Genomic DNA, 25,227 nt, shown 5'->3' on the forward strand with positions numbered 1-25,227 from the left:
AACTGAGGTTAACAGTAAAGTGCCAATATACTACATTGCTTCAACTCTAATTTTTATTTAAAATGAGATTAAAAATTGGCAGCAGAGAGCTCTGATGGGCTGTGATTTCCTTTGTGCATCTTGTTTGCATTAATTTTTTAAATATTTTATTTGCAATTGGAGGGAGAGAAAAATGAGAACAAGACATCCTCAATTTGCTTGTTCACTCCCCAGGTGGCTGTAACAACCAGGGCTGGTGAGTTTGAAGTCAGGAGCAAGGACTTAGGAGACCCCCGTTGGAATAACAGGTTCCAAGAACTTAATTCTGCTGCCTCTACTCCTTCCAGGCAGAGCTAGAGTGAAAACAGAATAGCCAAGCCTTGAACTGTCATTCATATGGGATGCAGGTGTCACAGACAGCAGATTTACATGCTATGTTATGATGCCAACTCCATTACTAACATTTTGGAAACATATTAATTTTGGCAGTATTTTTGGTTGCCTGAAATTCTAAATAGAATGGTGTGTTTACTGTTTTTGGATACATCTCACATGTTGCATACTAATCAGTGCAAAATAAATTAAATAAATAAATAACTAAATAAATAACTAAACCAAACAATGCTGATTTACACATGTGTAGAAATACTATCTTATATAAATTATGTAATTCATTTAAAAAGAAATGAAAATTATATTTTATTGTAACACTTGCAAATATGTATTTGATGAAGCTATGGAATTAATCCAAGTCACCCTCAATTGATGACTTGAAAAAAAATTATGTGGTAGGGCCTGGTGCGGTAGTCTAGCAGTTAAAGTCCTCACCTTGAATGCGCTGGAATCACATATGAGCGCTGGTTCTAATCCTGATAGCTCCACTTCCCATCCAGCTCCCTGCTTGGCCTGGGAAAGCAGTTGAGGACAGCCCAAAGCCTTTTGACCCTGCACCCACGTGGGAGACTGGAGAAAGTTCCTGGCTCCTGGCTTCAGATTGGCGCAGTACTAGCCATTGTGTTCACTTGGGGAGTGAACCATCAGAAAGAAGATCCTCCTCTCTGTGTCTCCTCCTCTCTATATGTCTGATTTTGCAATAAAAATAAATCAATTTTTCAAAAAAATAATGTGGTATACTGTAGAATACTACTCTGCCAAAAAGAAAAACAAATTTTGTGTTTTGCAACAAAATGAGTAACATTAAGCTCAATAAGATAAGACAGTCCTAAAAGACAAATAACATATGTTTTCTCTGATATGGTACTTAATATGATCCACAAAAAGTATCTAGGAATGAAATCAATGTCTTGTGAATTGATTGATATTTTTAGCCTTTGTTTGTACAATTGTGGAACTATGGTCTTTCTCCTTTTTTGCATGTTGCAGAGTGGTCCATTAACAGTATGATTTATAGAGTGGATTGAAATGTGTCTTTGCAAAAGTTACAGAATAGAAGGAAAAAAGTAGAGGATTGAGGGAAGGAAGGAGGGGGAGAAGTATGGTTATTTTCTTAGAATTATACTTATTAAATACACAGAATATTTTTCTCTTTATATTAATTTAAAAGCACACAAGGTGTCAGCTTAAACCACTGTGGAGTAGCTTCTTGCCCAGTAGAATATCAGAAGTTCTATAATTCTGAACCAAGTCACCTAGTTTTATAAGTAAGAATACTGAGGTCCACAAAAAGGAACTTTCTTGGAAACCACACTTTTAATATCACCACTGGCATTAAAATACATACATCATGACGTTAGTATCAATATCTTTTGTGTGCTTCATTGTTTTCTGCTGAAGTGGCCACATAGCCATCCAACTCTGTGTGAATATATGTGGTATTTGACGTTGTAATTGGTGAGAACAGATTAATCATAGAGTCATATACTTCTGTTAATTTTCTGTTTAATTTTTATTAAATATTTATATGTTAAGCATGTGTATATTACCAGTTTGTCATTCTGATAAACCAGGTCAATCTTTGAAAGCTTTGCTTTGATTATTTCAATCTAATTTCTGTCCATCTTTTGCAGAAGTTACCTTGAATACTTTAGAAACAGCTCAGCACAAACAGACATATGATGCAGTTTCTTAAGTAATTGCCAGCTCATCTCCATTCAGTTATTTGTGAATCTTGTGAAATTGAATTTTCTTTAAAAAAAACAACTTTAGTAGACATTTTATTTTATTCTCTTGTAACTAACTAGTTGACAGACATTGGCTAAAGCCTGGTTATCTATTTTGTCTGAACGGAGTTGGTGTCGTTGGTAGTTTGGATAGTAGAAGACCTGGAAAGCTGAAAGAGATCCTTAAAAACATACAAAAAGTTTTGGAGGCTTTTCTGAAGGCCTACTACTGACTACTGAAGATTGGGAGTGGGATAGGATCCTGAGACAAACCTCCCAAAGCTTTCTGGGATGTGGCAGCAGAAGCCAGATTCTCAATAAAGAAGTGGTGAATTAACTAAGTCCAATAGAATGACATATACAGAATAGGGTGTGAGAAATCTCTAGAGATCATTATTCTTCAGTATGACTGAAACACTTCTGAGATATCAGGATAGGGAAGATTTTGCATTAAGTAGGTATAGTGCAGAGGTCCTACAAAAGATAAATTTTCTTTATGTGAAGGAATCTGGAGAGAAAAAAGAGGAACTATTCAGTGATTCAGGGAAAAAAGGCTACTGGTCTGTAAGGGATTTGAGATCAGTTCACTCTTACTAGATATCTAATACCAATTTGTACAAAAAATAAACTTGCAGTCTGTCACAAAAAGTTTTTAAGTCAGTGGTTGGCTGAATTGAAGTATAGTTACAGAAAGGCCACCTCAGTTTATCAACAGGTTAATATGACCCATCCTTTCATCAACTGCAAAAACTACAACTGGGGGATGGGTCAGATTACAATGAAGTTTTTGTTGCATTTAATATTAATATTATATTATTGAGGAATTTGTTCACAGGTGATGTTGACACGGTGTTAAAAGACAAATGCATTCTGGTAGGAGTTAAATATTTATTTAAAATACCTGAAAGCATATTGAGTGACTTAACATTCACCAGAAAGCAATGTGTAGAAACAGCACACTGAGCGTTACTGGGAGGCAATGATGCTTTTAGTTTATTATAGTGTATGGCAAAAGTGAGATGAACAGGTGTCTAAAAATCTGACATTATAGTGTAGCTATTTGTTTTTATTAGCTTTGATTTTCCTTAGTTATAACATAACATTGCATTTCTGTGTTACATTCTAATGCCTATAAACAAAAAATTAAACTTTGTTGATGTTGGTACCTGTGCTAAACAGTTTCAACTATTTTCACCTTTATGAAATTGTTGATTTTTTTAAAAATTTATTTTTATTGGAAAGGCGGATATACAGAGAGGAGGAGAGACAGAGAGGAAGATCTTCTGTCTGATGATTCACTCCCCGAGTGACCACAACGGCCGGTGCTGTGCCGATCTGAAGCCAGGAGCCAGGAGCTTTTTCCAGGTCTCCCACGTGGGTGCAGGGTCCCAAGGTTTTGGGCTGTCCTCAGCTGCTTTCCCAGGCCACAAGCAGGCAGCTGGATGGGAAGCGGGGCCGCTGGGATTAGAACAGGTGACTGTATCGGATCCCAGTGCGTGCAAGGCGAGGACTTTAAGCACTACTCTATTGCGTCGAGCCCTATTGGTTATTTTTGACCCAATGCCTTTCATACTGGAAGAGAGATTTATTGTTCAAATAAAAGCATGGACCAAACTATAGCTACCTAGTTTGAACACATATCAAAGAATAAAATATGTCCTTATAGTCAATTCTTAATGAATTGAAGATTTTGGGGCATTTTGTTTAGCAAGGACCCAAAAAAAAACTAAATTTACTCTGTCTTGATACACCCAAGTAAATGGAAAACTCCAAGTTCAGTTTCATTTCTTGCTTCTTCTTTCTTTGCTTTTCTTTCTTCCCCCAGAGCATATGAAGCCAGGCAGGTTTATGGCTTTCAAAAACATTTTAAAGTGATGATTTTGCATTGACTTATAATTTTATTGGAAAAGAAGAAATTTTTGCTTTGTTCCCGTAAATTTTCACATTTTTGCCTCTAGTAATGTCAGTAAGCTGTTAGGCTTTTTTTCAGCAAGTTATGAAGGCAGAGAATAATATGCCATTGTGAATCAGTTTCAGGGTTTTTTTTTTCCCTCATTGGAAAAGCAGTTTACATTAATCATAGTTACACATAAGTGAAAATAAGTAGTTGTAAAACTCAAACTCCAAAGCGTTGATATGTAATTTGTAAATTTATGACTGCATTTTTACAGTTAAGTTGTTAGCAAAGTGCCCACCTGTGTTTTCCATTATAATTAGTTTTTGAAGAAGTTTCATGTAGCAACACCAGTTATTTGGAGAAATTCCATGTTCATTTCATCTTCAGGAGAAAGCATGCTAAACATGGCAGTAGCAAGCTCAAAATGAGTTTTTGAATGTACTGCAGAATTTTATGTTTTAGGTTTTGGCTGTTGCCAAAGAACGTTCAAAAGGGATTGTTTCAACAAAATATTTTTATTTTATTTTATTTTGCTTTATTTTACATGTAAGAAGTTGATATGTCTCTCTAACCCTACCTTACAAGTAAGACTGAAAAAGTTTGTTTTTATCTAAGATGAGAAATAGAAAACGAAGATGATTCTGTATTGCTCAAAACCACTGGTGGTTTCTTTCATCCACACTTCATGAAAGTTTGTGGGACTGCCTGTGGGAGGAAACTGTTCTGAGCTTTATTACTTTTTTCCTTTTTTATCAAACTGCAGCTGCAATAAATTCCCTTTAAATTCTACTATTTCTGTATTTCTGTGCTTACAGATACTCATTTTGAACAACTCCCAACTCTTCTTCACTGTGCTGCAAAATTTGGTTTAAAGAGACTGGCTATCCATTTGCTTCAATGTTCAGGAGCTACGTGGGCATCTCAGATGAAGAATAAGGAGGGTTCAGATCCAGCGTGTATTGCTGAAAGATGTGGGCATGAAGAACTCAAGAAAATCTTTGAAGAGTTCGCAGTAAGTCTTTCTCAAGTTGTTCCTGAAACTGTTTTTAGAAGGTAAACATACACAAATGCACACATGTGTTTTGCTTTCTTACAAGTCTTAGTAGAAGGTTGGTTTATTCTATCTCTTGGTCCTGATTTGTCTGTTGTCTTCAAAGACATTTTGCAAAATTAGCTTTTTGTTGTTGTTGTTTGGTATTTGGGTGTTTTTTGGGGGGAGGGGGATGGCTATCAATCAATCAGCTATCATTTCTTTTTTGCCTGTGTTTGTTTTGAGTATATACTTATTTACTTGTTCTGTTTTCCTCGATACAGATTTACATACATAGAGAATCATTCCATTTTATTTGTCCCTAAGTTATTACAATGGCATGATCATTCATTTCACTGTTACAATTTAACTTTCTGATATATAAATATATGTTAACATGTGGCGTAAGAGGAAAATATAATTAAATATATTAATTGGAATTCTATCATTTGGGAGTTAAGATGCTTGCAATATACAACTATCATTTTCCAGATGCTCATCTCAATACAGTTGATAGTTGGATTGTGTGTGTTCTGTGTATTAGTTGGCACATATCAGAAAAAATTATGGTATACCTATTTTTTTGGAATGGCTCACTCATTAGCATAATGATTCCTAGCTGGATTCATTTTGTTACAAACGGTAAGATTTCATTCTTTGTTATGGCTGAATAGTATTCCATGAAGTTATTCTTCATCTGTTGATGGGTATCTCGATTGTTTTTACGTCTTAGCTATTGTGAAATGTTCTGTTATACACATGAGATTGCAGGCATCTCCTCTTAAGCAGAGTTCATTTTGTTTTGATCCATTCCCAGGAGAATGGCAGGGTATCATGATATTGTAGGTATGGGCAATGACAGAGCCCAGCATCTGGTGCCAAGATTTATTTAACAGCTTCATTGTGAGTCCATATTTAGAGATGCCTAGTGCATTGTATTTTTCAATCTTGATATGATAGTTTCTATTACACAGTTACTTTGCATAACTTTAAATAAAAAGCCATAGAACAAAATTAACAACAGGAAGAAAAATAGAAAAAATTACAACAACATGAAGTTAAATGACATGCTACTGAATGACTAACATGTTGGTAAAGAAATGAAGAAAATCAAAAATCTTCCTGAAGAAAACAGAGCTACTGTATGACCATTGAGGCTGCAAAGAAATTACTAGGAAATAAAGCTCTTTTGAAGAAATAAAAATGAAAGCAAAAATATCAAAACCCGTGGGATGTAGCAAAAATGATATTAAAAAGAGTATTGATCTTGTATCTTGCAAGGAAATTACCTTATATTAGAGAGAACATAGGATATTCTTTTGGGTTTCACTTATATCACTGAGCATAATGGTCTCTAGTTGGGATCAATTGGTGGCAAATAATATAATTATTTTTAATGACTGAGTAGTATTCCATTGAGTAGAAGCACCACACTTTATGCACTTCTTTTTTGGTGGGTCTGTAGGTTGTGTCCAAGTCTTTGCTATTATAGATTATGCTGCTATAAATATAAGATTACAGATATTTGCATTTCCCCAGTAGCTCAAGAACTTGAGAATTTTTTCATATATCTTTTATCCCTTTGAATTTTGTCACTTGAAAACTATCTATGTTCTTTGCTCATTTCTTAACTGAATTGCTTATTTTGCTATTGTTGAGTTTCCAGTGTTCCTTGTAAATCCTGCATGTTAACTTTCTGTCTGTTGTGTAATTTGCAAATATTTTCTCCCACCTATTTTTGAGATTTATCTGGTCTTTCTAACTTCCATTTCACTTGTTTGATACAGAGAGAGATAGTTCACTCCTGATTTAAGAATTGGATAAGACAACATTAGACACATGTAAACATATCAGTAATTATTGGGTTAAAGATTACATGTTTAACAGACTGATGGAATCATGACTCCATATGAAGGACTATGCTATCATAATAATATGGGGAAAATCAACCAGGGTGTGGGAATTAGGGTTGGTGGGAATCCCAGACCCTATGGGATTGTACCATAAAATTCAAAATAAGTTAAAAAAAAAGAAAAAATTACATGTTGATAATACTTCAAAAATACATCTAATAATAATTGATTCACATTGCTTACATTTGTTCCTACTACATGGTTTTTATTGTCTGCCTGATGTGTTTTAGTTCTTTGTGATTGAAATGCATTTCAGAGCACCCTTTAAAGGATGTTAGCTTTACAAAATGCCTAAGGGAAGATTTTAGGAGGTAACACATCTCGGTATACAAAGAATACTTTGTGCTTCCGTAATCAAGTTTATAAAGCAATTGGTATCTGTGTGTAGAAAGAAGTATTGCCTTTATGTTCCAGAGAGTGAATTATGCTTCTGATATCTCTTAGGAAAATACAGTATATACATTCTGGTGAATACATGAAAATTTACCTTTGGGGGCTCAGAAATATTTTTGGCCAGTTAACAGTTAATATGGAACCTGAAATGCTAACATGTAGCTTCTAGCTGTTTCAGCATTTGTTCTGATTAGCAGTTAATTCAATCTAATATTGGCCTTCTAAAATGTCATCGGTTTTTCTGATTTCCAGAGATAACAGACACCAATTAAGCTTTGTCCATTTAAAAAAATTGCAAAATAATTATTGGAGCAACACTAATGTTTAATCCTTCTTCTTTTATTTTAAAATTAGCCATTATGTATAGTCACTTACCAGAGCAACAGGACATTGACCTCTAGAAGCAAATGAGTCATTTCAGCATTAGATAGTTTCCCATAATACTGTTATTCAGCACATACTAGGTGCCTGTCTTATAACTCTGCAATCCTAGTCTCCACATGGTAGGTTAAGTATTTCTCTAGCTGTCTCAGCAATGTAGATTATTTCTTAAGTAAGCTCACTGATTTTCTTGAAGTGATGCTTTTATTTCTTGCTCTGCAATGAATGTTTGGCTTATGACAGACCCAGCTCTTCAAACTGTGTATGCTCCATAAATAATGCAGTACTGCATAGTGATGACAGACTATATGAAATTAAGTACAAAGGTGGGAAGTGAGAGTTGATATATGTGACTTTTTTTTTCTTTTACATCATTTGTATATTGATATTTCTGCTGCATTAATATCATTAGTTCCAGCTGCTATCATTATCTCTAGGTAACTTCACTCTTTTGTAGTGGAAGCATTCAAATTTACGCAATTATGCTTGATAATCATTCTGTGGACTTTGTTAGATCATTTTATGTATTCTCTTTGTGAATAACTGTATTTTGCCAGAATGCCAAAGGTAGACCTTTTATTATACATAGGATAGATATCAATTATTTTGTGAATGCTAGGCTCTCAGTGAAGAAGTGACTTTGATTATTACAAGGTACAAGAGATCTGTAAACACATTTTAATGGCTATCGATAATTTTAGATGCAGTAATTTTTCAAACTACCAAATGTTCTTTTGCAAGTGTGTGATAAAAGAAATGGCAAACATATGTATCACATTGAAAATGTTCCTTATTGACATAACTACCATATCAATTATTCTTCTAATTATCTGCTTGATTTCAATAAATTCAGAAACTCTAACCCTATTGAAGATATCTGAAATAATCACATTTAGTATTTTTTAGGACTTATTAATTGATTTGAAAAGTAATTGGAGGAAAAGAGATCTAGCATCCACTGGTTCATTTTCTGTGAGTTTGCAGCAGCTGGAAGAAAGCCAGGCAAAAGCACCATGTTGGGTAACAGGAGTCCAACCACTTGCACCATTCTCCATTGCTTATCAAGGCTGATTGTCAGGGAGCTAGGTTGGAAGAGGAGCAGCCAAGACTCAAACTGGTACTGATATGGGATGCTGGTGACACAGGAAGTGTCAACCCACTGTGACATAATACTAGCCCCTTCAATGTTGACACTACTTATTTACAGGTATGTAGCTATGTCCCTTTAACATTGCCATGAGCCTGATAGAGAAGAACTATGAAATCTCATTATTCTTCTGATATACAACAGTTTAAAATAACATTGATACAATTTTAGGGTTATATTCAATTTCTGAAAATCTGATTGTCACACATGATTCAGATATTTAGTGTAGTATAATTTTTCCAGTATTTTTTAGATGAGGCAGTTGCAGTTCACTACTAGACTATATTTCTGTACTGATGATGTATTTTAAATTCCAACATATTTTCCCCCCACTGACTTAATGTTTTCAGTTATCCCTAACCCCCTTCATGAAGCATTGCCAATTTTATGATTTGTATAGAATAATAATGTAATGAGTTGCTCATAACTAAACAAGTGAGGTAGAAGGAAAAATATGATTTTAGAATAACACAGGATAACAAAAACATGTATAAGCATTCATAAATAAAGTGGTATGTCACTATTCCTGCATGTAGGAGAAAGAAATGAAGAAGGAAAAAACAAATCCTTATCTTAAATTTCTTTATGACATTTTTTATTTGAGATGTTAGTAATTTTTACATAATCCAACATAGCCTATTATTACGAGTGAGTAACTTCCTAGTGCTGGTGAAGTTATCTAAAACCCATACTTCTTTCATGTGTTCCATACTGTTACTAGATGGTAATACCTTGTATATATTCAGTTCATAAATTCTTTCACATACTTATATATTTTTCATATTCTTACATTGTTTCCTCTGAATATTAACACAGAGAAAATATAGGGAAAGACTTGGTTTTAAAACTTATAACTGCCTTGAAAATTAAAGATTAAACCATTCAAAACAGCAAATATCACTATTGGTGATTGTTGATTATTTTACAATCTATTTTAAACAAAATAGATGAAAATTAAAAGCAAATTGGAACTGACTTCTTACTAATAAGTGTTTTCAGATTTAAGGTAAAGGAGACAATGAAGAATGTGAGTTTTAAACAAAATAATGTGATAGTTTCTTCTGTCGTCAAGTATGGTCATCCCTTGACCTCCATCAGTATATGATCCGTCACAAAATCATTTTGGCCGTGTGTAGTTTTATAAAAAGGGTATGCCTTCCTGTGTTGGCCAGCTATGGAAGTGGAAAGAGAAGATGTGTTTACTGACCTTTTAGCAATAACTCGAATTTTCCACCACAGTGTTCCCTAACTCTGTGAGTTTTAACTATTCAAACGGTCTTTATTAATTGTTGTAACAATTCTTCAAAAAAGCCAAGAAAGAGGAAAATTAGCTTTCAATGAACTTACTCTCACTTTCTAGAGGACTGGATGCTTGTCTAGGTTTGTGATGAGACTACAGCAACAGAGTGTTCTCGTTCACTTAACCCCTACATTGTTCTTTGTTCCAGTGGTCCTAGATTTGGGTGTATATGTGTTTGAATGATTGTGTGTGTTGGGGGGGGGGAGAGATTGATTGATCAATCAATCGATCTATCAATTAATAAATTGATTCAGTGTCTAGCTGACCCATCCTAATCTTTTTCCTGTGGCCAGGGGTGTGAAATGTAAATATTGCACAGTAGATGTTGAAAGCTCTTACGTTATCCATAACATAAAGCAGTTATTGACTAATAGAATCTATCACTTAAGAGTTATGCTGGCAAACATTTATTCTTCTTAATACTTGATACTAGTTCTGTCATTTTAAAAAATGCTCACTTATTAACATGTATTATTTTTCTCTTATATAGATTGACACAACTAGTATATGTGTTCTCTGACAGTGTTATGTGATTGAGTTTAAATGTCAACCTTCACTGCTTTGACTACGTAGATTTTCTTATGATTCTAGAAGCTTACGTATGAGTGGGTTCCCTTCTTACGTACTGTCAGGTGTACAGCACGTGCTCAGCATGTATCTACTCATTGATGGAGTAGAAAGAAAGTGCATGGTTTAAGGACTTGCTTGATCTCAATTATGTAGTGCTTCCTTTAAAAATTCTTTATTTTTAGATAATTCATAAATAGTCCAGCTGCTAACTTCACCTATTTTTAAAGCACCAGACTACAGTGAATTTCAAAATTCTGGCCTGGGTTCAACATTGACATCTTGTTAGAGTTGAAAAAACTATAACCTCATAACCACATTTGATGCCATGCATTACAGATACATGTTTCAATTCTGCTTCTGGAGCTACTTAGCACACTCTTTATAAAAATCCCATTAAATTCACCACAGCCATTATTACTGTGTTTTTTTTTTTCTTCCTCAAGTTCTCAAACCTATTTTTAATGTCATATCTGCAGCTCTGAATACATGAGGTAAAAGCCTGTTATTTCCCTTTGTCAAATTTTCAAATTTATGCTACTTATAAGCCTTAATTTATGGATATATTCACCCCTAACTATCAAAAACAAGCTTGTGGAGCTGGCACTGTGGCATAGTAGGTTAAGCCTTAGCCTCTGGTGCCAGCATCCTTTGTGGGCACCAGTTCTTGCCCCTAACTGCTCCACATTCACATCCAGCTTCCTGCTAATGTGCCTGGGGAAGTAACACAAGATGACCCAAGTTCTTGGGTCCCTACACCATGTAGGAGATCCATAAGAAACTCCTGGCTCCTAGCTTTGGCTCAGCCCAGATCTAGCCATCCTGACCTTTTAGGGAGTGAACCAATGAATGAAAGGTCTACCTCCGCGTGTGTGTGGGGGGGTGGGGGTGTGATATCTCTGTAAATCTATCTTTTAAAAAAAATAAATCATTAAAAAAATCTTGCATTCTTGAGACAAAACGGTTTCTAAACAATGTGTTTCAGGATAAGTTAAATAATAAGAAAACATTAAATAGAAAAAATCCACAAAGTGATTTTTCATTTACCTTATTTTACCCTATATAGTTGGTTATTCACATGGAGTTTAGATTTCACTGTCAATCACAGTGGCTCTTTTGCATCACTTTGAATGACAATGCTTCAAGCACATTTAGATATGGTATCTTCAAAAAGTACGTGAGGAAAAACTATGTCTAGGCTGCAAAAATGTTTGTACCAAAATGAACATCTTTTCCAACAAATTGTTTTCAAGTCCCTGCTTGTATGCTTTGTATATGCCTGTGTGTTTTTATTGTTTGTAGAAGATTTGTCACATCAATCCTTATGCCCATCTGAATGGACTTGATATTTTACTTTCACTCTATCAGGAAATTAAGAAAAGAATATCACTTGCTTGTGATTACATGCTAATCAAGCAGTATCGGATTTCTTGTCTAAGCCCTTCTGTTTTTTGTTTAACTACATAGCTTTGTTTTCCTTAAAGTTGGATACCATTAATATAGATTTTATTATTAATATTCAGTGTTAGCTAATCTGGTGGTTCATTAAATACACACAGTATATATACACATTTAAGGGATTTGTATATATATGAATATATTTAAGGGATTCATATATTCATATAGTATGCATATGTACAATCCTTGGCCTTCTTATGAAAGAATTGTGTATCTACTATAAACTTTAGTATTTGATCTGGGATTTTGTGAAGTATACACTGATTTAGTGGAATATACTTACTGTTTTTTAGAAGGTCCCAGAAAGTTGAGGCACAGTTAGTGGCCGGTATTTTTAATCTCAGGACTTTGTATAATTCTATCTACTTTGTTATTCTGAAGAAATATTTGATTTCACAATTCTACAAGTTTGTAACTACAAGATGTTCAATAGAAAAACTTCTGTTTGCCTGTACATTGTTGGACTAATCTTTGAAAAAAGACGTTTCTCATGGCCATTAAGCCCAGGGTGTGAGACTGCATAGATCTCTCACTCCCTAAAATGGTATTAGTTTGATTTAACAGTCAAGCAAAAACCCTATTTGCAATTCTTAGTGAGAACCAAACACAGATGTTACAGCTGCTGTTTTCTCTGTGTGTTGCTATATAATAAATGAGTCACATTTGCATAAATTTCCTAGAGTAGCTAACAATATCTACATACTCTTCCTTTACATGCAAGATATTATCCTAAAACAGTTTCCCTGTCATCTTCCCCTTTATTCTGCCTCCACACGGAAGTGAACAAGCAGTGAACATCAGACCACTGTGTAGTATGTATCACAGGATTGCACTTGTGTGTCAAAAGAAGTGTACATAATGGGAAAGCAAGAGCAGTGAAATACAGGAACTGTCCTTGGCCATTGTTTTCCATCTCAAACACATATAATTACATCGTTATATTGCAGCAAGAGCTATTAGTATTTATATTCAAGAAGATCAGATTTTATAATACAAATGCAGTATGTATGTATGTTTTTAATTTCCAGAATAGGTACAATTTATCCTCAGCATGATTTAAATTTTTATGTTCAAAAATACTATCTTATTTCAAAAGAAGGGCACATTTCTCATATTGCAGAAATGTATCTTATTCCAAGATCTGTTTATTCATCTACTTCTTCCAGTTGAATATTCAGTATTTTAAAACAAGATAGTGCTTAAAAATATTTTCAGAATAAAGCTCCTTTGGTGAACTCAAGAACATATCGACTGGCTCAGAAGATGCTGTAGAAGTAACACCTTATCCGTGACAGAGGAATTTCTTTCTCTTTGATCAGATGCCATACTTTCTCCCCTAAATGAGGCTTGTCTTTCAATATTTATTATGCTTGTGTTTGGAGAAACACTCTGCAGACCTAGGTTAAACCCCTCAGTTTGCACTCTACTGTGTATTGTCCTCATCTTAACTATCTGAAGAACAGTTGGAATGTTAGATTCAGCACAGCAAATTTGTATTTCCAAATTCGTATGTTTTCAGTTCTGATACTCATTTACTCAAATGTCATAGCTGTTAGTAATGCATCCACAGACTAGGAGAGCATTCAACAACAGGATTTTGATTGCCTATGCTTCCATAAGTAGTGATATTTATAATCCTTATGTTAAAATTAATTGAACACTCAACAGGCAAGAATGCAATCATGCAATAGTTATCACTGATACGCTATTAAATAATTTGAGTAAAATTGAGACAGTATCTCTAAACTGATAACTCATAATTTGTGATACATTTATGCTTACTGCTATAGATTTCCTGTGTTCTACCATGGGCCGCAAACCCTGTATATGGTAACTAGATGGTCATTAAAGTTCTTTGGAGTACTAAGTTTTTGTAAAACTTAGGTATCTAATTTTCCGAAAACATTCTAAACTTAAGTCTTTGTTATTGGCCTGTTTTAAGCCAGAAGCTTGCATAGAATAGATTCCTCTAGGGCTGTTGTTTACATGCCTGCTAGTCAAAAGGAAATGCCGATTCAGAGAATATAGATTTAATCTCAAATTGGGATTAGAACAGTCAGTATTTGACATCATTCTATTGGAGAGTGGATGTCAAGAAATACACTCAATGGCATTTGCCTTTCAGAAGAGAAGTATGTGAAGGCAAATGAAATAAAATTTCACTTGAAAAATACGGTTCTTAGAAAATCTTCTATACTAGTTGGCATTGAATTTCAATCACTCCTGATACTTCACATACAGGAAGAATATTCAGGATAATCTCCTGTAGACCCGCTATGCACTTTTCTATAAATAGCAGGGCATTGCTTGTACTTAAAACTTATAAGTCCTCTCCAGAGTTAGCACATGTTAGTAACACAGATATTCATATTTAAAAGAGTATAGGGATGCTCATCAAATATATCCTTGAGCTTTGGAGGTATGACTTTTTTTATTTATAAAGTGGACAAATTTCACATATATTATTATACAGATTTAGGAATGTAGTGATACTTCAACCCTACTGTCCCACTGTCCGATTCCCCACCTACCTGCTGCCTGATTTATGAGCCACAAAACCACATCATGTGCCAGAAAACACAGGTTTACTGTTGCTATCAGGGCCTACCAGCAAGGCTGTCTCTTGGAGTGAAAGAGAGCAGCAGCACACTAATAGAGGATGGAAGTGACAAGAAGGCAATTGAGAGAGTGCGTCTTTAGTTTGGATAAAGGAATTTATTAATCAGGAGAGAGGTTCTGAGGAAATGCTCCCTGATGGAGGCAGCCCAGGGACCACTTCCACATGTCAGGATGACCAAGTGAGGGAAATGAGTGCCTGGGGTGTACAGCACTGGGCTCTTTTACATCTTAGGTGTGGGGATGGAGAAGGTAGCATCTCCCCAGTTTGCACACACTTGGGACATGTTGTCCTTGCAGGTGTTGACCTTCTGAATAGACTTGCAGTCCAGATATTCCAGGATGGGCGTGTCTGCCTGATTTTGACAGGATGCTAGAATCACCTCTGCTAAGGCCAACACCTTCCTCCCTCCTCACTTTGCCCCCTAATGTTTACATTAGGAAATGATCTCTTCATGTCTCAGTCACAGGCTTAGCACTCAGTCTCCAAGTATTTGCGTGTTTTCAAGAGTTTCTTGAATTGTTAGTTTCCAGCTTCATTCAGTCATGGTCAGAAATATATATTGTATGACTTCAGTTATTTTTTTATTTGCTGAGTCTTGTCTTATGGCCTAGACTTTGGTCTATCCTGGAGTACATTCCTTGAACTGATGAAAATGATGTGTTTTTTCTGGCTATGGGATGAAATGTTCTGCAGATGCCAATTATGTCCATTTAGTATATAGTATAAATTCATCCTGTTGTTTCTTATTGATTTACTGTTTAACAGATCTGTCCTTTGATGAAAGTGGGGTGTTGAAGTCCCCCATCATTTTTGTATTCAAGTCCATATCTCCCTTTTGATCTGTTAACAAATGTTTTATATGCCCAAGAGCCCTGGCATTAGGTGTATAGACATTTACTATGATCGCTTCTTGTTGTTGAATTGATTCCTTAATCATTATGTAATGCTCTTCATCTCTTTTATAGTTTTTGTGTTACAGCCTACTTTTGTATGATTTGTTTTTCATCTTACATATGGAAACTTGTGAGAAAGTATAGGTTAGAATCATCTATCCTTGAATCTAAACATAAAATTGTATAGAGGAAAAGCATGTGTTAGTTGAAGTGTAAATATTTTTGTTTTTAATAAATCCTCAGTTGAGGTTAAAAACCAATATACTCTCCAGTTTTAGTTTAACAAATGAGTATTTTTTTAAATTCAAAGAATATTTCTTGAGCTCATATTATGTGTTATGAATTCTCAAAATACTGAAAATTCAAAACAAGTAAAGCATCTTATATTAATGGGGAAAGCACAGTAAATAAATAAACAAGACACATCATGTTTCCCATGGGCATTAGTGTTTAAGGTCAAGAGGAAATAGAAGAACCACCTGTGTGTAATGGTGTGTGGGAGGAATCAGGGATGTGAAATGAGTATTTGGAAAGTACCCACTGAGACAGAGACCTTTAGGGTACAACATGAAAACTGTGAAGAGGAAGACGTGTAGATATTTAAAACAGCATAGAAAGTGTAAAAGCCATGATGTGGAATGATCATTCTCAAAAATAGCAAATTGTCATTGTCATTGAAGCAGAGCAAATGAAAGAGAAAGAGAATATTAATGGATGGTATCAGAATAGTAGGTCTTGGGATTTAGGAGCATGTCATCTGAGACTTCTTAGAACAGGAAGTAGTTATAATGCAATGAATTAAGCTGTAGTTTAATGATATAGGTTTCTGTGTTAGAGAACTGATCCAAGTCCAAACTGTTCCACTTGTTATCAAGCTTTCATCTAATGAACCTGGGAAAGCATTAGGAGGATGATCTAAGTGTTTGGGCCTGTGGCTGTCAGTTTCATGGGAAACTGGATTGAGTGCTGGGATTCTGGCTTAGATTTAGTTCAGTGCTACCTGTTGTAGTTATTTGGGGGTTGAACCAACAAATGGAAGATCTTTTTTTCTGTCTGTTTGTCTGTGTGTCTATCCCTCCCTCTTTCTCTGCCTGTTTGATTTTCAGATTTTTAAAACTTCTTAAGAAACACATGATAAGTTTTGATTTAAATTGAGCAGGTTCTCAACTTAGTTGACAAAAGGCAATACAGAGCAGAGGCAAGAGAAATGAGACATGACCAGAGATGACTCCATTAGCCCAGGTTATCAACAATAGAAAGCCCATTTTAGGAGGGCAAAAACAAAGACGATTAGAAGTGCTCAAATTTGAAAGAAACAATTATCATCAAACAGAATGAAGATTGCTGATTTTTTTGTAAAATGAGAATACATGGGCATTACTGATAGCTCCAAAAATGCTGGTAGAAATAATTTAATTGCCATTTGTTGAAAATGAGAAATATGGTATAAAGAATGAAATATTGAGAGGAGTCAGTGATTTGGTTTGGATATATTTTGTTTGAAAAGCCTAGTAGATATTAGAAAGTATAGAAGTTAAAATGTCAAGGTGTACCATCAGAAAAGGCCATAAGTAAGCCACCTTTGCGTTAGGAAGAGCATGAGGAAATCTGTAGATGAGGAAGCCAAGTAGATGGAGGAGGTGATGATCCACTGTTTCAAATGCTACTAACAGACCAGTTAACATAAGGCAAAGAGTCAGCTTCTGGATTTAGCAATGCTTGTGTGTGTTTATGGACATTTCAATGTGAAATGTATTACTATTTTAGATCACACCTTCTGATTTGTAGCTCAAGATCATTCATGGAAATGTTTTAGAGAAGAAGTCATTCAGCCTGCAGTTAGAATGATTGTGCTAGAGAGAAAGTGGGTCATATGAGAAAAACAACTTAGAATGTTCTTATCTGTCAGACATTAGTGTCCATTCATGCTGACAAATCTTAATTTCAGATTCATGATTTGTTGTTGCAGCTGAGATTTCAACCTAATAAAGCACATTTCTCCCTTTATTAGTGTTTAATTTTTTTTCACAGTATGGCCGAGGCCACTTATTCAAATCTGGCTCTAAGTAAATACATCAGTAAGCCAATTAATTCATTTCCTTAATGAGAATTCTCTATTACAAAAATGGATAACAGCATATAATTATATTGAATCTATCAATCTTACGTTTGGAGGAGAGAGCACCAATTATCCAAGCAATCTGGACCATTACTGCAGTGTTGGACAGTGCTGATAAACATGCTTACGATGCAATTACAGAAACACCATGGGAGTAGGGAGCACTTGAAATCAAAAATGCATTGGGAGCCTATAATATATGAGATCTAGTTAGAAGCTTTATGCACAACCCTTCATTCTATGGTCTCCACTATCAAAGAAATTTTACTGAGTTTACATTTGGAAAAAATCAAGAGCTAGTGAACTATAAATCTATCAGTGACCTCTCAAAGATGGACAGCCATAAACAGGGAAAATTTACCAATTTTATGTTCTCTCCTTATGATTTCAGTAAGGATTAGAATGATAGTTTCCAGTTTCAGTGTGGAAATTACACTCTGAGAAGACATTTCTGGTTCCACATGTCTCCATAAGACCCCTTTCCTTCTCTAAAACTCAAACAACCAAAGTGCTTACAGGGAGCAACAGATGGCATGGGAAACCTAACAAGTGTCAGAATTTAGTTGGAAAAATTTATACTGAACATGAGGTAGGGATGGTGAAGCTGGCCAAGTATAAAGGATTGACAAAAATACTAGAAACCAATAGAACATAACCAATTATATTGCTTATTTAAACTAAAGGAAGTTGATGACGGTGACATTGAAGGAGCGAAACAAGGTCCAATGAATAGTGGGTTTCCTGACAAGAATAATATCAGCTGTTTCTAATATGTTTTACTAAATGTTGCATAAATAAAACTTCTTGACTAACAAATTGATTACAGGTGTTTGAAAATACATGATGCATATTTACTTAATGATGTTTAATTTATTGAATTTTTAAAGTTTGTAATTCTTTGTTTTCACTTCTTTATTATAGTCTTCATAGTTACAATTTCCATTCTTTTTTTGACTAGTTGCAATTGATTCATTGCTTTGATAATTTCCTTATTAATACTGCTATCATACTTATTGTGATAATGCCATATTGTCACATCATTCAAAACATTCCCTTAATATTTATATCCTTAAGGCTTGCCACCATAGCACCCTAATATATACTTGATAAATATTTATTGAGTAAATGAATTTGTTTTGTTTTTAAAATATCTTTTTGGAAACAGTATTAGGCAAGTTTTTACAGAGAAAAGAACAAAGAGAAAGATCTTCCATTCACTGGTTCACTCCTCAAATGGCTGTAGCAATCGGAGCTGAGCTAATCCAAAGCCAAGAGCCAGGGGCTTCTTCTGAGTTTCCCATGTCAGTGCAGGGTACCAAGGCTTTGGGCCGTTCTCGACTGCCTTCCCTGGCTGTCAGCTTGGAGCTGGATGGGAAGATTGCAGTGGAGACACCAACCAGCACCCATGTGGGATGCCAGGGCTTGCAAGCTGGGGATTAGCCAATTGTGGCATCATGCCAGCTCCTTAAATCACCTTTTAAAAAACCTTTAAAGCTCCTTGCATGATTAAAAATTATTCTTTTTATCTATTTCTATCTCCCTAATCATCCCCCAGGATTTTATATGTCATATCCTTGCATTAAATCAACTATAAATCTAATTTTAGACTAATTCCTATTTTAAATTATGTAATGGTTACTATAAATATTGCATATTCTCTATGATTTTATTTCTAATATTTAGCTCAAGGTTTATACAGGGACTTAACTTTAAAATTTGATCTGATTTTAGAATATTTGTTAGCTTGCAAATTTATTTTCCATAAGAGACCAATGTAAAAGTATGAAAACAGTTATTTCATTTATTTGTGTTATTTATTCTAACTTTCCAGCTAAGTATGAATGGATCCACAGAGAAATGTGGGCCTCTAGTGCTCTCATGGAGAGTGTATGTTCTGGACATGTTACAGGTGCATTCCATTTGAGTGATGAAGAAGGCTGCATGATGACATGGAACTGGCAGCATGCATTAATAGTAGGCTCTGGGCTGTGAATGAGAGCAGTTTTACAGAATGACTTTGGATGATACAGCTGCAGAATCAGTTAAGGATGAATAGAGCCCCTGGTTTGCAACTTCAGTAATAAAAGAAAAGTGAAAATGCTGAGGCTGGTAGTCACCCAGATGTTTCAGCCTGCTGACTGGCACATCAGTGTTTATTCTTCTTGATCATTTTCTACTTCTAAGACTACCTCCTGGTATAAATAACTGTGGCTTTCTCTTTTTTGATGTAGCGCAATTACTAAAGTGCTTAAAATAGTTGAGAGAAAACTCTAGGATTCCATCTTCCTGGCTGAGAAGTCTCATTTAAAGCAAAAGTAGATCACTGGAGGGCTCAGAACAATAATGATTAAAAAAAAAAAGAGGCTAGCACTGTTGCATAGGGGATAAAGCTGTCTGTGGGACCAGAATCCCATATGAGCACTAGTTCAGATTTCAGCTGCTTCACTTCCAACACAGTTTCCTGCTAGTATTCCTGGGATGGCAACAGATGATCATCCAAACACCACTTGTGAGACCCTCAAGTAGCTCCTGGGTCCCAGCTTCAGTCTGGTCCAGCTCTGGCTGGTGTGGCCATTTGCCCAGTGAACCAACATGTGGAAGGCCTCTCTCTCTCTCTCTCATACACACACACACACACACACACGCACACAATCTCTATAACTATGCCTGTTAAGCAAATAAAGAAATCTTTTGCAAAGACAGCAAAAGTGAAGGCAACTGCAAAGAAATACTATGAAAATAAAAGGATCAATTCCGTTTTCAAAGTTAAAAGTGTAGCATAATATTCAAACCTTCCAAGTTTGATTAGCAATTTACAAATATTTAGGGTATATAAAAATTCATGAAAAATGCACATAATAAAAATGATTAGTTTTTTTTTAAAAATGTTGACCAAGGGACCCAGTGTGGTAGCCTAGTAGCTAAAGTTCTCAACTTGCATGCGCCAGGATCCCATGTGGACACCAGTTTCTGAGTTGCTCTACTTCCCATCAAGCTTCCTGCCTGTGGCCTGGTAAGGCAGTCTAAGAGGGCCCAAAAACTTGGGACCCTGCACCCACATGGGAGACCCGGAAGAAGCTCCTAGATCCAGCTCAGCTCAGCTCTAGCCATTGTGGCCACTTGGGGATGAACCAGAGGATGAAAGATCTTTCTGTCTCTCATTCTCTCTGTAAATCTGCCTTTCCAATAAAAATTTTAAAATCTTCAAAAAATATTTAAACCAAAATAAACTAATGCATAAATCAATTTTGGAGCCTTTTTGTATATACATGGATACACTCATGTGTAATAGCAACAGTTAATATTGAACGGTATATATAGCAAAAGGCATGCAATATCTTCTTGCCTTCATATTCATAGGTAATTTGATTTGTGAAGATAATCGTGCAATAATGAAGTTGTTTAATGATGTGTTTCTCGGAATGTATACCAATCATTAAACAGTGACTGTGTGTAATGTTTCACTCTTACATTGAAGGTCCCCTGTGCATAACACACTACCGCTTTGTAACTTTGATACTGTAGTGCTCCTGGAAGAAGTGATTCCTCTTTATCCTTTTCACTTTTCCACAGCTGTCGAAATAACCCATAATAGTTAATACTACTATATTCCAAAGAATGAATATGTGGGTCCAGTAAACCTGAAGGTGATATTGGGACTAATGAATACAAAATACATATTTTTTTTGTTATTTGAGAGGGCTTCGAAACTGTGGGAACCCAGTATGCCTGAGCACTGCTTTCATTCAGATCTTGATCTCTAATGTTATCGTCCCAAAAAGGGAGTTAGAACTTATGTAATAATAATGATGGGGCTGGATTGTGGCACACTGGTTTTTAAGCCACCTCCTGCAAATTAATGGAATCCCATATCATAGTACCAATCCAAGTCCTGAAGTTCTGGAAAAAAAAGATGACCCAAGTACCCCTGCCCATGCAAGAGGCTGTAACAGATCACTGAGCTCTGCATTTAGCCCTAGCCTAGTCTTGTATATTGCAGTTGTTTGAAAAGTGAACCAGTAGGTGGAAAATTTTCTCTCTCTCTGCCTTTCGAACAAATAAAAACTACTTTGAATATAACTACTTGACACTAGGACAGGGGTAGAAAATACCAGATAAATGTCCTAAGTGCAATGTCACAAAGAATATTCACAAACTCCTTATATTTATTGAGTGTATCAAAGAAACAGTGGAACCAACTCAGCTCCCAGTAGCCCAGGCAGGATTAGTTTGAGCAAGAAAAAAAAAATCTTGGATCACAGCCCAAAGTCTAAAATACACATTCATGATTTCATAATGATATAAATAAATGGGAGTGACTAGGGTGTCATCCCATGTAGAAGGATTCCTTACACTCTTTGCCTTCAAAGAGTCTTAGCAGGAACACCTTCTCCCAGTCCAGGTGCACTGCATTCTCTGTGTCACATGAAGAGCTGACAAATACTACTTAGGCAGTATGAACGAGATGTAAGAATGATAGTAACTGGTTACGTGGCTAGGATGAATCTCTGATGGGCTGAGATATGATAGGATGGGAATGGTGCTCTGCCTCTGTGGATTTCTCCCTCAGACTCATAATCTTAGTTCAGTTATGAACAAAATATTAGAGAAGGCCTTCCTCTCAAGGTACATTCTCAAAGGCTTGACTAGCACTGCTTAGTATTGCCAAATTCACTGAATGCAAATAACTGTCATAGATAAAACAAACCTAAGGAGAGATAGCAACTAGATGTAATATGACATCCTGAAGGGACTTAGAAATGGCAAACTGACATTGGGCAAAAAGATACAAAAATCTAAATAAAATACATTCCTGCCTTACTGGTAATTGGTAAATATTGGTGATTAATTGGGGCAAATATCTGCCAATGTTAGGTCAAAGAAAAATCTGGATGTAGAGTATTATATTGAAGCACTATACTATCTAGAATTTTTCTTTGAATCTGGAAATGTTCTAAAACATCAACTTTGTTTTTCTACCAAAAAAAAACTTCCTATTCTTGCAATATTTAATACACAACATTAATCTTCTGATTACATTCATTTTTCAAGATAAATAAATATCCCATAATTATGTCCTCAGGTGAAACATCTTAAAGGACACATCTCTTAGGAATATTAGTCAAACAAATCAATTAGAATGAGTTAGATGAATAAAACTCAAAAGATGAATAAACTCGTAGTATGCGTAGAATGATCAGGAGAGAAGTTCAGAGGCCAATTCATTCTGAACCAGATAAATCTAATGATGTCAGTGATGTGATATTTGGACAGTGTCGGAGAAGCTAATTTGTTAGAGGAGATACGTTTCAGTGATTTTAGTATTTGAAAAATGATTTCTTACTGATGGATCTTCTCTCTTTATCATGTCCTAAATAGACATATTTAAAATGTAGTTTTTACTGGGGGAAATTGTGGCACACTCCTGGTTCAACTTCTGATCCAGCTGTCACTGTATTTGAGAGATTAGCATATATAAATGTTAGGTACTCTGTTCCTGTCTCCACAGAGGAGACCCAGAGCACCTGATTCCTGGTTTCAGCCTGGCTAAGCCTTGATAGTTATACTCATTTACGGAGTAAACTAGCAGGTGGTTCTTTGTCATGCTGTCTTTTAAAATAAGTAATTTTATGAAAATAATGACTCAGGATTGTCAGATGGATGCCTAATTATGTCTCAGAGACAATATGGAAACCTTTCCCATGTTTGATAAGAGGAATACGTAGAATCATTGTTATGGCAGAAAGAACTCTGATGAAGCTTCCAAAGCATTTATCTGAAATGCTTTGGCATCTTTCTCAAAACATTATCCCAGTAAATATATGTTATCATTGTTTGGATATCCAGAAACATTGGGCAGAATGCCTTGGGCATGCGTGAAGAACTGCCACCATGACCTTTGTTCTCAGACAATCAACTTGTTTTGACTGCACCACTTCTTTCTCTTGGGAGCCAATGCTTTTATTGAGCTTTGTGTTCCAAGAATATACTTGTAAGGGTTTGTTTCATCTCCTATTCCAGTTCTATGAAGAGATGCTGCATGACTTTGAATTGTTGTCGAAATTATGCCTTGGACTCTCTGATCTAGTTTTCAGCTGACATATCTACAAAATTCTTGGAATTCATTGAGTGGAAAACTGCCTTACTTTAATTTTTTAATCAGAATTTTGTAAAGTGAGCCAATTGATCCAATTGCTAACTGCTTTTGCTGTTAATTGTTGATCTTCAATTAGGGCATGAACAAATTAATTTTTCCTTGCATATTTATGTGGATGATTAGACACAACATCTGCAGCATCATCCTTTTGTAAACTGCTGATACAAAGGTTGTCAATTTCTTTCCTGGCAATTAAACACCTTAAAATATATGTAGTGAGAAGGTATGTTTCATGTTTCCTATATGCTTTAGGACACTAACTATATTAATTATTGAAGGGAAAGATGTCATGTCTTAAGATAAACATAGAAAAATACTTGGAGTGAAAACTGATGGTACATTCAATAATATGTTGAATTTGAAGAATGTTGCTTCCCCCGTTTATAAGTGATCTCAAAAATCAAATAATTTCTCAAAAAAATAGACTATAGTCATTGGATTGACATTAATGGTATATGTCTCTCTACTTAGCTAATGAGCAGTGACAGTGCCCCATTAAGGATCTAAATATATTTTCCAGAAAATTCACAGCCCATGGGAATATTTACATTTCAATTTACATCCACAAGGCAATTTTCAAGCACAGCTGTTTTCCTGATAGAGTGCTTAAGAACTTTCTTGTAAGTTTTTCATGGCTTTGGTTTTAGAATTGCAGCGTGGGTGTTCAATTTACTATGTTAATTTAGATTATCTTCAACTTTAGAAAGATTTTTAATTCAATAAAAATGAACCAAATGTCTTGGAGACATTTGGAAACTACTTAAGAGTTTATTCATCCTTCACTAACTCTAATTGATTCTAACTCTGCTTGTTTAACTAGTGTGTTCTTAATACTTACATTTTGGAGCATGGTGGAGGTGGACAATGCTTTTTGCCATGTAGTATTCCAGAAAGTGGTAAGTGATAAGAGAAAGAATGACAAACGTTATTATTGCTTCGATTGTGGTACATCTATCTGCTTATCTCTTTCCCCTTTCTGTGGCATTGAATTCCCTTGTTTCATCTCCAGCACTTCAAGTCTCCATGTGAATTACAGTCCCAATGGAACCATGTAATACAATCTGTTCATTTCAGTCCTATCCCAAAGGGTGAGAGCTAGTGAAGCCAGTGCTGTAGTTGTAGTTTCAGTCCTGGCAGGAAACCCAAGAAGAGCTGAGAATTAATTTCAGACACATGCCAGGCAGAGGTCAACATGCTATCTCAAACGGGAGTCAGCTTTTTGTTCCGTTGACACTTTCAATCCATTGAAAGAG

At 35.4% G+C, this 25,227-nt stretch overlaps 1 protein-coding gene across 2 annotated transcripts in view; it reads left to right on the forward strand.

Moving 5' to 3' along the window:
- The window catches only part of BANK1 (B cell scaffold protein with ankyrin repeats 1), a 253,141-nt gene that overhangs the window by 101,712 nt on the left and 126,202 nt on the right, over window positions 1–25,227 (forward strand). For both annotated transcript variants that reach the window (XM_040967018.1, XM_040967019.1), the window contains exon 7: window positions 4,812–5,008. In XM_040967018.1, coding sequence (XP_040822952.1) covers window positions 4,812–5,008 — 197 coding nt within the window. The remainder of the gene's footprint in view (window positions 1–4,811; window positions 5,009–25,227) is intronic.

Source organism: Ochotona curzoniae, unplaced genomic scaffold, assembly GCF_017591425.1.
Source record: "Ochotona curzoniae isolate NIBS_2020 unplaced genomic scaffold, NIBS_Ocur_1.0 scaffold_4506, whole genome shotgun sequence".
Taxonomy (NCBI): domain Eukaryota; kingdom Metazoa; phylum Chordata; class Mammalia; order Lagomorpha; family Ochotonidae; genus Ochotona; species Ochotona curzoniae.